Source organism: Tachypleus tridentatus, chromosome 10, assembly GCF_004210375.1.
Source record: "Tachypleus tridentatus isolate NWPU-2018 chromosome 10, ASM421037v1, whole genome shotgun sequence".
NCBI lineage: Eukaryota > Metazoa > Arthropoda > Merostomata > Xiphosura > Limulidae > Tachypleus > Tachypleus tridentatus.
This window is the reverse complement of record NC_134834.1, coordinates 119077858-119094259: the sequence shown is the minus strand read 5'-3', so window position 1 is coordinate 119094259 and position 16402 is coordinate 119077858. Positions and strand designations below refer to the sequence as shown.

At 34.8% G+C, this 16402-nt stretch overlaps 1 protein-coding gene across 1 annotated transcript in view; it reads right to left on the bottom strand.

Moving 5' to 3' along the window:
- The window catches only part of LOC143230167 (uncharacterized), a 71437-nt gene extending 55559 nt beyond the window's left edge, over positions 1-15878 (bottom strand). Inside the window, exons 1-2 of the mRNA XM_076463246.1 lie at positions 15389-15878; positions 262-681 (exon numbers count right to left, since the gene is read on the bottom strand). Coding sequence (XP_076319361.1) covers positions 262-603 — 342 coding nt within the window. The 5' untranslated portion in view covers positions 604-681; positions 15389-15878. The remainder of the gene's footprint in view (positions 1-261; positions 682-15388) is intronic.
- Positions 15879-16402: the final 524 nt, after the last annotated feature.

Genomic DNA, 16402 nt, shown 5'->3' with positions numbered 1-16402 from the left:
GTGATAGAGAATCAATTCCTTTTATATCTTATGTATTCAATTAAAACATGATAATCTGTGATGTATCCAGAAACTGAAACAGTGAGTTATGTTTCATTATTTACTTTCTTTTATGACTCTTAGAAGTTGCAAGTTACAATTTCAGAAACATTTATGTATTAAGTATTCTATACTTTTGTACAGAATGTGACAATCGTGGCCGACAACAATAGGCTACTCAGTCATTAAATCTTCTGTTGGACATAAAATGAAGTTTTATACCTTTTGTGAAAGAGAGCAAGGGTTTATTTTAACAAATTGCAATGGGTTCACAGTTGGCACGGTGGCACCTTTTGATAGAGTTCGTTTCAAGCCAACACTTCCTGTGCTGTCTAACGACAACTGACGGGAATGACTAGCAGAGCTTCCTCCATTACTGTCCAAACTTTCATACGAGTCAGCTCGGGAGTGACGCCCATAGCTTCCATTCACTGCATCCCCATTAGAAGACATTACAGAGAGCTTCGTTGAGTTAGTTGTTCCACGAGAAGTACTACTACCCAGTGAAGAGCTATCTAGGTAAGTTTTATCATATGTAGCCGAGTATCTGTATGTCCCTGGCATTCTTCCAAATTCTTCACATTACACATTTACAGGCAATCCAATCTTTGTTCATTTGTTACCAGTTATTATCCACCGTTTCTATAAAGGAAGGAAAACAAAATGAGGTCAGTAAAACTAACATTATTTAACCAACAACACAATGTTTACACAGAATGTTTTACACAACTATAACAGGCAAGTCATATCAACATGCGATACACTTATAGAGCCCTCACTTACAGATTAAAAAACTGTTTTATATAAATATAGGCCCCTACTAAGCAACCTGAAATACACCAAACAACTATAAATATTTAAAGTGATCTATTATAAATTTCATAAGACCTCAATTCTCAATCTCCAAACAGAATGCAAGACCCCATTAATCCATAATCGTATCAATCACGTCAATATCCCCTGCTACTCTTTCAGGTTTTTGTATGTTACATAATACACTGTAAACAAGTCATCAGTATTTACATGTGTAAATAATTCCCCAAATACACACTGTCAGTACCTTTTTATATACAAGTCCTATTAACAGCTTACACTCTTTCAGTTAAAAAATAAATAAATAAAAAGTTCATTAACTAATTAAAGTATCCAGATACATAAAACTTTCATGTTAATAAATTTAAACAATTATCTATACAAAAGTGGAATACATATAATCATACTAAGTGTTCATTCAAATGGGGTGAGTTCTTAAGATATGAAGAAAAATACAAAATTTAATCATTTTAATTTTCTGACTATTGAGAACTATCTTGAAATATTTGTAAGTATTTATTGTTATTAAATAACTTAAGCGTCTATTAAGAATTAAAAATATTATCAAAATTCTAGTACATTACTAGTTACAATATCATTTTTTCGTCAGAAAGCTTGTTTAGTTTATACTATTAGCAGTTTTCTTTAACTTAACGTTTAAGACTATTATTCTATTACTGTTCACTTCAGTGAAACTACTGACATCACTGTAGATGTAGCGTATGTATCTCTTGTAATCTCAGTATTATAAGCATTTTTTTGTTTCTAGAGGATTTTAATTCTGTCAAAGTTAACTTACACCAACTCAGCCTACAGAGTAAACTTACTGATATTAGAAACTGGATTTTTTTTAACGCCCGAACAACATCGCACTGTAAGTTGTAACTTGTACGTGTAACACGGTAATTGATAGTGTTACCTGATTTGCTAGCCTTAGGCTTAGCATAACATGAAACTACCTAAGGATACTTAAAATAATCTCATAGTGTTACTAAAAATTATGCAATTACAAAATCAGTACAAAACAGCTCTTGCTATGAATTGTGTACACATAACAATGATCTAAAGACTTCTATCTTTGTTTTGTTTGATCAAAAAATTTAAACAAGAAAATAAAAACTGTTAGTAAACTATTTTATTCAGCTGTCCTGGTTAATGTACCAAATTGAGATGCAACGATCAATACTAGGTGGCAATAACGTCCTACGTTATGTATAAAGTGAGGTGAAATTTCCAATATAAAGTGCTATATACTGACATCTTAACACCATTTAATATTTTCTGTTTTAATTTTACAGTTCGTTAAATGTTAACAACTTTTGGAGCGCCTTAAAGTAAACATAGCAACATCACTGTCGAAACGCAATTTCAGGTTCGACGTTATTTCTGAAAACAATAAATTTCGTGTTCTTGAAATACTACAATTTTATTATGTGGCCAACTTGACTAGTGTGCGTATGTTTTTATATACCAACTTATTTATGAAGCAGGTTTCAACTCCTAAGTTATATACATATAATTGTTATTAGATCGACGATTTAATTGCTATAAATAACCATACTTTTAATCGAAGTTTATATATCCAGAATAACTTAGAACGGAAAAAAGTAATAATAGCGCCCGTCCTTACTATTTATATCTAGATATTAGTAAACGCAGAGCACAATTGACTACTTTTCATAACAAAAGAGCTTTTAATGTTCCCATTCTTGATCTATTCACTTTCAGTAGTGTTGTTTCACTTATAATGCTAAAAGACTTCTTTACATCACAACTAAAAAAAACAAAATTAACTGTTTGTAACAATATCAATTCTTTTATGGATAATGTTTTATTACTCATAACTAAACTAGAAAATAATGAGTCTTAATATCAGCAACTGAGAAAATGTTTCATATTGTCTTATAATAAATGAGAAAATATTTTAAAAATAAATTTTCGATAAAGAAAATACATTTTTGTCACTAGAGGTAGTTAATCTCCGTTAAACAATTCATATAAAAATATTTAGTACAGGCGGGAACCCGTGGAAACAAAAACTTCAAATAGTTGGGTCTGTCTCAGCTATCTCGAGTTATCCTTGAATAATTTTATTAGAGAAGAAATACGAACCACACAAAGTTTGAGGTAGGATATGCAGTTCGTTTTGAAATATTTAAAAATCTGCCATATTCTTAGAAATGGTGAAGGCTGGGAGTAGCCTGTAGTATATTAGGGTGCATCCATTATTATTTTTTCTACTTTTGTAACTATTGGAACTTTTAAGGGTAACTACCTTCCCACAACTGGCTGCAGACAGTAAGGAACAGTAGGGGTTGAGACGTTGTGGGTTCAAGCACTCAGTTCAGCAACCTTAATTGATTTTCCATGTCTGTTGAATAGTTTTTCATTGATGTTTGGAATTTGTCTGATATATTGGATACCAACGTTATGGACTATTACCACAATTTCTGTTATGGCTTTAAGATTACGACTAGATATTATAATAAACTCTATAAAATAGTTTTAAGACTTATCTTATATATCTTCAGTTTCTACAGAATGATAATCCATATATCTTTTCCACTTCCAGAACTAATTTTTAGCTACCAGAAATTTAGTATATTATTGAAACTTGGTAACAGTCATCTCCAAAACTTCAAGTCATACGAAACTTGTATGTTAAGCACAAAGCTACCAATAAGCTGTGCTTTGTCTACTGTAGATATCTAAACTTCGGAACCTTCAGAATTACCGCTGCACCACCAGGGAAGGTTGTACAAAATATCTATCAAATAAAATTGAAATGACTTCACATTTCAGATAACTACTGAAAAACTAACATCTTTGAAATATAATTTTGTATGTCATATAACGATAAAAAAGGTTCTGCGATTTGATAGAGGTAACAGTTTCTCCTGGCCTGGAACACTAATTACATATTCTCTACACAGGTAGTTCGGATTTGGACTAGAAATAGCGTACGTATAAGATGAAGTCGAGATATCTCGACTGCACGAGGCTTGTCCTGCGCAGAAAGCGACTAGCTATTAAACGTACGGAGTCAATGCACTATCTACGAACCACCTGGTTCTTGACCTCTTCGAATCTAACAGGCTTAAATTTCAGGAACCCATGCACTGTATCCGACAAGATTTAATATCATGATATACACTCTCTTTTTTTCAACTGTCTTACAGGTAAATAGTGTTAGATGAAATACTGTGTATTAATACACCGGAAAAATGTAATTATAGCTTTAGTTTAGTAACTAGTCATGATTTTAAGTGATACTCATAATTCCCAAAAGCGAAGTTTAATAACATCCCGTGTAAGTGTTAGATATTACTGAAGTTAGTTTTTATTTTATTATTTATTCCAACGTTACCACAAGTACGTATTTCAACTACTGCTGTTGGTTAATAAGTAAGAATTATACAAAGCAGTAACCATGGAGGGTTTGGTACTTCAACATAATTGACGAGTTCCCCAGATTAATTGCTATTTGATAATTAAAAGTTACACATTAATTCAGTGGTTTAGTTTCGAACATAGATATTATAATGATAAACTAACAAGAAATCATAATAATAATTAAATAAGCAGTCTCCATACTAATAAACTAATTAGTCTAGACGTGGTGGCACTACACAGAATTATGTACCTCATCAAGACACACACACACACAAAATAGTTGGTGTATGTGAACAAATCGCCTAACTGTATCAGTTCTGATTGTGACCTACAGCATCAACAGTGGCCACGTGCATTACAAAATTAAAGTACCATTAGAGATCCACACACCAGTTGTGTTTGTACTCAATGTCAGCTATTAAAGGTTCATAAACCAATTTGTGTTTATTCTGCGTGACGTATCTACTTTACTGTCACGTGGTTTGCACTTTGTGGAACATCATTTCACAATTAATTATTAAACTGATAACAGACAAGCGTGTTAAATAGGAAAATAACTGGGTTTTGTCATGAAACTATGCAAGTTACTTTTATAGAGATATAACATCGTTATCTATAGGTAGGTATCCATGTGGGGTGCACGTTCATCTCACCAAGACTCTCTAGAAAAATAACCCAAAAAACACTGGGCGTTTACTTGTTCTGTTACAAACCCTTACACCAGGTTATGGGTATCGACGTAGTTAAAGGTGTCGTTAACACTAAAGAATGACAAATACTTGTTAAAGTGTCAGTAATAAAAGTGGATATTGTAAAGTGTTGTTTTAACACTTGTGTGTGTCTCCTCGTTTGGTGCACGAGGCAATATTAAACAAGGAACCAAATTCTGAATCAAGTAATCTAGTCGTTCTGATGACTCAAACTACAAGAAGGAACACGAACCTGTCAGCAGACTTTACAGCAACCAGTCACTGGAATATGTGACACACGAACATTTTAGTTGACTAAATCTTGCAACTAGTAGTTCACTGCAACAAGAACACGTCACACTAACACTGTCAGTACGCCAAGTCTTGTAACACGTGACACACACTGCATGTTCCAACAAATGTTTTTCTCACCACAAAAAGTATCGAAGGTTACAAAAACAAAGAAAATTATATATCAAAGAAAAACATGGTGGACGTCATTAGACAATGAAAGAAAAACACGATTCTTCGTAGCGTGGATCCCCAAAAACGTTTTTAACTAAACAAACTAGTACGAGTTTCAGAAGTAGCATTCGATCCAGATCCTGGATTGGTAATGTAAATTACTGACATTAATATACTTAATATCAGCTTGGAGAGACATGAGATAATAAAATGTCACGGCCTGCTTACACCAAGTATGCTGTCTCAATAAATAAAGAAATTCGTGTGTTGAATTACGAGACTTTGGTGACGCCAATAACTAAATATATGAGCTAGTGATATCTAACTCAATAAAAATGTGTCACACATAATGAAAAATGGAAGTAATTGACACTATCAGTAACAAAATAATTTTAGTCAGCACCTGTTAATAAATCGGACATGTTCATATTCAGTGACACTGACCCCAAGTGAGAATACAGAACTTTTCCCGTTCGACTAATAATAGGTCCTGTTTTTTTTATAACGGAAGTAAAACACGAGAAACTTTGATCACTTCATGTCTACATGACATGGTAATCTTGAAACATCAATTTATTTCCAAGTCTACATATTTCTGGTTCTCTAATGTTAAAATCTGGTAAACAGATAAAAATAACTTTTTGTGTTGCTTTGTTCAAAATAATAAGTTTAAAATTACAGACGGAAATGCGCAGAAGATTCGAAAAAACAAACTGTTAGTTTCGATCACTGATCCTAACCCTTCCAAGTAAGTAACGTTTAAATAGATGGTTCGAGTTCCTCAGATTTCTTCCGTGAATTCGACATGCTTGAAGAATCTGTTAAGAAGATTTGGACTTCTGAATCTGAAAACCACTTCACTTTCTCTGATAAGTTCAGCAGTTGGTTTAAAAACAAGTTTGTAAATATTACGATTTAACGAACGTAACCTCGTTCAATTTACTTAAGTTCTTATCGGTTTACCCACGACTCTTTCTTCCGATTGATATTAAATAAAAGTATCAATAAACTCAGCCACGAATTTCGGTCATCTTGTTTCCTCAGAACTCCTCCTATTGAAGAAAAAAAAAAGTCACATCTGTTTCTAATAACAGAAAATTTATGTGCGTTTCCAGGGATGGTTGGCTACTGGATAACTGTTGGATAAATCAGAAGAAATAAAAAAACAAAAACAAAAAACATTCCACAAACGTTTCCTTGCCGAGGTTGTCAACACGAGAGAATGTTAAAACATTTCGATACTTGAGAATACGAAGAGGAAACCGTAAGTACTTAACGAACCCTGGGGTGGGGCTTGTGGCACACACGGAAATGTCTAAAAGCTGACGAACAACGTGTAAACCAGTTACGTGATGTCAAGATGTTGAACTGGAAATAGTTGGTCATATGTTAATCGTCATGGTGAGAGACAACCAAAAATAATAAGACGTTCCGAATATCACGAAAACAGAACTTTAGAACACACCCATAACAGAGAAAACAAAAACTCAAACTTTGTCGCGTCTGAATTTAAAGAGAAACTTGAAGTAAAAATAAAACTGTTAATCTACGCCAACTGGTGTTCACACAAAACATTCGTCATGTCGACAATTACACATTGAAGTACGACAACGTGGTAAGAATCAGAAAAGCAGTCCTTGTTTTAAAATGTTTGTACCTTATAAGAGAAGGAGTGACACTACACTGCGAATGTGATGGAACTGAGATCACCCAAAGAATCTACAGCTCATGCTCTTAAAATACGCGAACAAGGTAACCGTAACTTAGAAAATATCTGAACATCTGGTGGATCGGGTAATAAAACACAGGGAAATACGTCGTCTGTATGAAACTTCAAATGTTAATAAAAATAAGAGAAAAAGTACATTGAACATAAAAATAATATTACACCAAAGATTGTAGAAAAGAACTAAAATGTAATTGAAACTTAGATTTTTAGACCCAATCTGTTATCGTTAACTCGTCCTTGTAGATGACCACGGATTATAGTCAGTTTAATATGAATGAACCTGAATAATTACTCAATTATTTTAAAAGTTGACAACAATCTGATTACAACACGGTTGCGATGTAATATATAAATACAAAATATATGTCATCACAAAAAAATGTTCTAATAGTAGGCTTATAACTGAATTAATTAAACAACTTGCCATCCCGCCTGAAACCAGGTGGGCACAGCACAGATAGCCTATTTCATAGCTCTGTGCTTCATATCAAACAAAAATTACCAACCCTAACATATGAAAGGAGAGAGAAACTGACACCACAACCACGTGACGAAAAAAGGCACCAGAAAAACGACTGTTTAATTAGATGTGTCTCTTTTGGAATGTGAAGGTTGAAACAACTTTCGCTTACCAGTAGCCCATCCCAACAAAAAAACTTATAGGAAGGAGGGTATTACTGTTTCAAGTCACGTGGTCTATACAACATATTAGGTTATAAGAACCTGTTTAAAAATACGTAAATGAAAACTGTTTACTTAAATTCCTGGTTTAAACTGCAAGTTCTAAGCGCTTGGTGAAATCAAAATAAACTTCAAACGAGTCCTTTGGGACAATGGCTACTGTAGTTATCGGGTAACTGGTTTACATAAACTGTATTTGAACTGAGAAAGTCGTCGTGTTCATATTCTCTAAGTTTCCACACAGAACTGAATATTTATGGTATTAAGGATAACTTGTTTGGACGAAACGTCGCTCTACCACTAAGTACATCAATAAGTTACAAATATAAGCAACAAAAACGAGTTGTACAATTAAAAAATAAACACAAGTTAGATGTAAAAAATGGAAATGCTTGGACGAGGTTTGTCGTAGTTGTCTTCTAAACAGAGCGTAACTAAATGGAGACAATGACATTTCAACTTGAACAGGCTTACGTGCACAGAGTTCACGCCCGGAAGGTGAAGGACATGACATCTAATGCATCTTTGTATTACATGTACCAGTTTTGGATGGGTTCAGTAACACAGTAAAAACATTAAGAAATGTCATAGCTACCTTAAAAGGTCAAGATGTCCGAGCGGAGTTTCTGACAATAATGTAAAATTTCTGGAGTAGCTATAGGAAGTGACTCACCATTAAATATAGTTCTGTAAAACTATACCGAATAAAACAAGGTATAATAAAGTGTGAAATTAGGTACTGTAAAACTATACACCGAACGAAACAAGGCTTACTAAGGTACGAAAGTAGGCTTTACAAAACAATTTTGAAATAAGGTCTGCTGATCCCAGGTTCAAGCCGTGGTATGCCACTGATTACATTATGCACGTTCAACTGTAGGGGCATTATAATTGTGACAGCCACTATTCAGTTAGAGTGGTTGTACGAACAGTGAGTTCTACCAACTCCTTATCCGACTCTGTTAAGGGTAATTAGTTTGAATTTGAGGGTGTCTTTCCCTTCGTCGTTTGGCCCACGTGTCATTCAAATTTAAAGCACAATAACAATGTCTGGTTGGTTGGTTGGCGTTTTATGGCGCAAAGCAACTAGGCTATCTGCGCCTAACAAGCGGTGAAAAAAAATTAAAATTAAAGTAAAATTATTAAAATTTGTAAAAATGAATCATGTTAAAACAAAGTTTAATTTATGAACTAAAAACTTATATAGTGTTTAAAAAGTCAATGACCTTTAAAAAAACTTGTAAGGTGGACAGTGTCACCATCGCCCATGACACTGTCCAGCGTAAGGGGTAAACCTGTAAACAAAACATGTCTAAAATGGTCCCGTCGTTGAGAGTTGACTGTAAAAATGTGGACTATTGCGACTTGAATGTCACACAGGCAACACATTGGTGCATCAGTCCCAGAAAAAAGAAAACGATGAGTTAAAAAACTGTGACCAATGCGTAGTTTAGTTAGGACAACTTCCTCTTTCCAATCCTTACGGAAGCAAGACGACCAAAGTCCAAAAGAGGGTTTTATTTGGAAAAAACTTGTTTTCACGTTACTCACTCCAATTCGACTGTCAACTGGCACAGAACCTAGCCTTGAATACAAGGTCATAATCCATGTATGGAACAGGCACAGCAGTGATAGCACTAGAGCAAACTCAGCTCCGGTGTTGGCGAGCTCGTTCTCGCGAGTACCAACGTGGTCTGGTATCCAGAAGAACTGAATACAAGTAGATGTTAAGGAGAAATGGGCCAGTTGGTTTTAAATATCGGCGAGTTTGAGTTGCACCAAAGTAAATGGGCGATTATAGTCACAGAGACTATCAACCCGGAAGGAAAGAGGCGATTGCTCTGCCCGAGTCTTGATGGCTAAGGAGGTGGAGGATGAAGGAGAAGTGCTGGATACCCGATAAAAACTTTAAACGAGAGTACCGGCGATGCTCCAGGAATCAGCTACTACCTGACCATCAGAGAGAAAGATCAAAAAGAGGACAGAATTATACTGGTCAATTTCTCAAAATGATAGGAAAATGATCACTGCCTCATGGGTTACTGTCAACCCACCATGGAAAGTGTTGGAATAGTGAATGGTAGCAGACTGAGAGATCAATAGCTGTAAAAGACTGACTAGGTGCATGAAAACAAGTATAAGAACCAGTATTGAAGAGATAAAGGTTGTGATCTGAGAGCGTATGCTTTATGGAGCGACCCCTCCCATCAATGTACTTCCCCAGAGGGGATTATGTCCATTAAATTCCCCAGGATTAAAAAGGGAGACAGCATCTGTTCAATGAGAGCCTCGAGGTCTGATTGATTATATGTCTCTCCAGGAGAAGGTAGAGAAAACAAACAGTGACAGAAGACCAAAGGAAACAGTGATAGCTTCGGTCTCCATGGGTGTGTCGAATGGTATGATAGGGTGGGCACATGCTGATCGACCAGCAGTGCCACCCCTCCATGCATTCATCATCACACAACCTGTCATTTCTGTACAAAAAAAAAAGCTGCCGAAATGTGACTGTATCAGCAGGTTTCAGATATGTTTCCTGTAAGGAAAAACATACAGGATGGTAGGAAGCAATCAGTGTTTTGATGTCATCCAGATTATAACGTAAACCTCGACAGTTCCATTGTATCAAGTTAGCCCTTTTTATTTATGTGTAAGCAAACTGGGTGGAGACCCTTCAGTTTTCGACCACGTTTTTTTTATTCGAGGGAGGTTGCAATGAGTGTTTATTTCACATTCATAGGCATCGTGGTCCTTGCCACCGCAACGAGCACACATTAAGGAATCCTGACATGATGTCTTCGAGCGACTAAACTGCTGACACTGGAAACATATGAGAGGGTGTGGAATGTATGTCCGTATCTTGAAATTAACATGACCTGCCTTGATGGTGGCAGGTGGATGTGGTGATTTAAACTTTAAATTAAGACATTTGTCGGCATCATAATTCCAATTTTGTGAATGGAGATACGCTTTACTGCAGAAACTCCATGGGTGGAGAAACCAGCGAGTATATCTGACTCAGGGGTGTTCTTCAAATCCCTCTCAACAATAACTCCTTGGGACGAATTCAAAGTAGCATGAGATGTAACCTCAATGGGTATATCCCCAATGATCTTCGAATGGAAGAGGGGTCCACTGTGTTTAGGAGTGAATGTTTCCACCAATACGTCACCAGAACAAAGCTTTCTGACTGACTTAGGAGAGCCAGCAAGTCTTTCTAGTCCTTTCTGGATAAAAAAAAAAGGAGACATTTGCCCTAAATATTTGTCTGAAAGAAAATGTAATATAAGAAAATGAGGTACAGGTGTTAGAGATGTTGAAGATTGCTGCTCAGAATCTTAAAGATGTGGTTGTTTACCTATGATCTGATTTTATTATTTTTTTTTATTTGGAGAGTACATAATGAAGAAAGATTATTTCGGTGGCCATCGACTCCACCCACCATGGAGCCCTAAGAAAGGACGCACTACTATTCCAAACATAAACACTGCAGCAACACCTGGGTTTAGTGAGCACTTTACTTAAACACAATGTCCATAACACCCATTGAGAACGTCTCACACCGATACTTGGTTGACCCTAGCCCAAGTGGTCCAACCGATTGATCCCGGGAGGGGGCACCCAAAGGCCGCCCGTCTGCAGGAATTCAAGGCTAAAGTGGTGTGTTAGGGTAGGACTCCTCAACCAGCAGGATCCTCTTCTCCCCTTCACGGGTCGTCACGCACGGCAAACACGTGAGTGGATGTTTAGATCCCAGAGGAGGTAAACTGAAAGAATAGAATCTTCCCTGGAAGGCCCTCTCACCAAGTACAGGAATCCACACAGAGGGTTTATAACAGTGTATAACGTCTAGAATAGAATTACTAACTAGTAGTTTAATTATGGCATAATTACTATTTTTTTAACATATTCAAACCGTATTCTGGATTGGCGCAAAACCAAAACACGATTCAGTTAATGTAGTTTTTCTGACACTTGGGTTTAGCAGAAAAACCGTCTAAATATCCATTCAGTATTTGAGCAATCAGAATGAAACAACATAGATAAATTAATTAATTTTTTGTGTTGGAAGTTTCTAGTCTGTTGCACAGCGACAAATCTACGGACTTATAGCACTAAAATCAAGGGTTCGATTCCCTCGGTGGACTCAGCAGATAACCCGATGTGGTTTTGCTAAAAGAGAACACACATACAAGTTTCTATAGAAAAACGTGTGTTTATCTGGGTGTTATATTAGTGTAGCAACGTTTTATACTACAAGTTTCCACGGAAAAACGTGTGTTTATCTGGATATTAGTGTAGTAACGTTTTTCCTAACTGTCTTCCACTTGCAAATTGAAGTAAGTATCTTAAATTATCTCGTTCATATTTCTTTACCTACACGTTTCACGCTCAAACTTTCACTAAATGAGAAGTTTTTCAGAAAAGCAAAAACAAAACACTTTTTAAGCTACATTTTTTTGTTTCAAATATTAATAAATAAATAAATAAGAACAACTATACAGGTAAAAATACTGGAGTAAGTGTCCAAGCCCCCTACCGGCAATAGTTGACTAACAATTTATTAATTATCATTTTTCAACACACACACACACACAAACAAATATACACCAAAATTTGTAGAACTACCACTGTCAACCCTAATTATCATAAATGTCTGTGGTAATAACAGTATTAACACACAACTGTGTTGTGGATATTCCATTTATTTGACAATATCTAATCTTTGATGATGAAGTAACCAACTATAAGGGAAATTAATTAATGATAAAGAACTGACACCTACAACGTCTCAACTTCTACTGTTTTTCACCGTCTGTAGCCAGTCACTCTCAGAGTTCTTAGAGTAGAAATAAACCAACCCTAATTTTTTTTTATTATATGAAACTCCCAACCTCATATCTTATGAAACTATATTAAATGAAACTAAGTGATCTTAAGGAGAAATACCAACCCTACCTTAATAATTCTTACATACCCAACTTCCTACCTTACAAAAACATATTAAACTATCTTAAAGAGAACTAAAAACCCGAACTCAATAGTGCTTACATACCCATTCTTCCTCTTAAAGAGTTATTCAAGTATAACACGGGATATTTGCGATTAGTCTTTCCATCAAGATATGCCGAATAAAATTACATTTTCAAACCTAAGTAACTAACGACCCATAATGTCTCCACAAGGTATTTTCCATGACAGAAATTTTAATTTTTAAAATATTTTCATATTTATTATAAAAACAAAAATGTAGAGAACGTGTTTCAGTACCAACGTAGAAGTACAGAAACACACTGGGGGGGGGGGGTCAATGAGGGTGAATTTCTCTTCAAAGGTAGACAACGTGTATCTGTTCTTTCATGAAAACACATTTGTAAAACGAGTATTAAATCCTAATTTATATATCTACACACTCCGTTATATAGATTCCATAATAAACAGAATTTTGTATCTAATATAATATATAAGAAATAACTTGCAAAAGAAACAATTGTAATGATGATGTCACTTATCAAAGCACAGCAGTATATTCAAGCGCCGAAAAACCGTTACTTAATTCCGAAGCGAAAATCTGTCCGTTCGAAGAATTGGTTACAATATATTATGCGCACATACGCTAATAATATGATAAAATAGGTCTCGTACATTTCCAGTATGACACCTTTATACACTTATCTTAAAAGAAGTACATTTATGCTTGTGGTTTTAATTCTTGTAAATGTTACGGGTCTCAGATGTATCGCTATACTAAAAGTGTAGAGATGTATCCATTCCACTGACAAATAAAAATTAAAGTAAATAGGAGGAACAAAATTAAAATTTTAACAGAAAGTACCAGTCATTGTAACATTTATTTTATTTTTATATTTCTTATATATTTCTACAAATAGCCAACGCTCCCTACTTTCTATTAGGATCTTAATTTTCCCCCCTATTTATACTAATTATTTATATATAGACATTAATTTTACTCTAGGCAGAGTAAAATTAATTACTTGGTAAAAACAGAATTTAATTTTCCCTTCCGTGGTCTATCTATCTCTAATTATATTATTTCGTGCCCAATGTTAAAATGTATTATTATCTCAGTTAAGGTTTTTAATAAGTTGTAACAATAGTAATTGTTTTATGGATAATGTTTCATTATTCACAGATAAATTAGTTTTTATAATATATAAGAAATGTTTAAAAAATAAATTTTAGATTATGGAAAATACCTTATGGAGACATTAGATGTTAGTTTCTTAAGTTTTATAAGTCGCCAACTTTAAATAATATGATGTTATTCAGTAGAGCGGGAAGGAAAACTAGTTTCAAGTAGTTAGGCCTATCTCGGTTTTCCCATGTTATATTAGAATAAATCTTCAAGAGAAAGAATGGCTATGCAAGAACTATTTAAGTATGGTTTATAATTCTCTTTACGATAATTTAGTTTAATTTAATATATTTTTGCAGGATAGCAGGTTGGATATGTAAGAACTATTAAGGTAGAATTTTTAGTTCTCTTTAAGACCGTTTAGTTTCGTTTAATATATTTTTGTAATTGCGAAGATTGGGAGTTTGATATAGTAGAGTGGTTTAATTTCTACTTTCAGAGCTTTCAACAACTGGCTGCAGACAGTGAAAGGAGTTAATGTTGTAGGTGGAATTACTCATTTTCGTACCTTTAACAGATTTTTTTTCATAACTAGTTTCTTTATCATCAGCGTTTGGATTTTGTCTCGCAGATAGGATACCCCCAACATAACTGGGTATAAATACTACTATCTCCACACACACCTGTTACGATATAAAGCTGAATAACTAGGACTGCCCACGACATTTCTACCAGTACCAACGTAACTAATTATCTTAAGTTTACTATTACTCTATAGTATTAATTTCTATCACCTTTTAATAATTAATGCGATTAACAATATCGGAGTTTCCTGACATTCTATAATTATAAAACAAGAACAATTGGTTAAAAATATATATATTTATCACTAGATGGCAGCACATTAATTTGTAGCTTCACAGTTCAGACGATAACCTTAACGCCGTCAAACTACATTCAGACTTTACAAGCTTTAATAGTACGGAAGTACCAATGAATACAGGTGATACCGTATCACTTTAAAGCTAGGTTTTTTTGCTGCGAGTCTGTTCGGTAGCGAAAGCACGACTTAATAGCAGTTAGTTAAATACACCTCTTCGGCTGTACCAGTAACAGAACAGAAAAACATTACAAAATGTCGTCTGGTAAAATTGTTCTCTGTTTTATAAACTTCAGTGTTAATTTAATGAATTAACTCTGTGTTTGTATGTATATACATACACAATTCATTAAAGTTAAATAAAGCTCAACGTAAAATCGTAGGGTACTCAATAAACATAGCATCTCCCAATAATAATTAAAAATAACTAAAATAATAATAGTAACAACTTCACATATCACAACGACAAAACACTGTTCTCTGAAAACATTGTCAATTGGAAGAAATAAAGTGGTTGTATGTTCACCCCTCGGGTATTTCTACACCAAGTAACTGACCGGATCCAACTTTCAAAGCACTTTCTTTGACAAAATAATACTTACTTGTTGAAGTGGTTAGTTGTATCTTGTCTGGTCAAGATTTCAATCCACTAATCCGTTTCCCCAAACTAATTCCTGTAAACGAAGTAACTGGCTTTACCCTTTGTTGTTCTAAAACATAAAACATACAGGAAATGTTAACTTGCGGCTACCATTATATTTTATTAGTATTCGAAACGAGTCGCAGAACTTGGTTCGGTTTTCCAACACCAGCACTAACAGTAACAATACACCAATGTACGAGTACGGAAAATGGCTAGCGCGAGCGGACGGACGCCGGCCTAAGAAGCTTGATACAAGATTATTCGCAGCAAATGGACGCTGAATTGCAACTCCTAGCTTTCCTTACGGGATGGTACAATCACATAATATTCGGGAATGTCGAGACACGATGATACTGGTGTTCCAACCTCATCTACACTGTGCACTAACAACGCTTCCTATACTTCTTACGCAAGTTTTACACATTGAAAACAAGCTTGCTGAAATTGCGTGTGCAAAAACCAACCAATCGAAAGCCGAAATACCTTGTCCAATCACAAGAGCTGACACGTTTCAAGCAGGAATAGCATTGTAGACTACTGGAGGCAAGATTGTTTACTCTAGAGGTTTGGGTTTGAAGTGAGCGAGAAGTTGTTTTTAGTGTTAACTTTTGGGTTTTAAACTCTGGTTAAGTAACTGTTAATAATACTGGTATATATGTTCAACATGAAGCCTGTCTATGGCTAAAAGCTCGTGTTTAGTAATTATTATAAAATAGCGAGTGTATTACCATGACGTTGATTTGTTTTTAATAAGTCATTGCTCTGTTATTTGTGGACTTTATGTGCTGTGGTTGCTCATAAATTAAAGAAATTCCCACATTTCAAATTATTTGAAGACAATTTCTCGCATCACAAAGTATTAATTTTTTAGGATCTCTCTAACACAAGGACACAAAACATAAACTAGTTATATTGTGCAATCAGTGAGTGATATAGTTGACACTTCATAAGTGTCCTTGAGTTGCTGTTTATA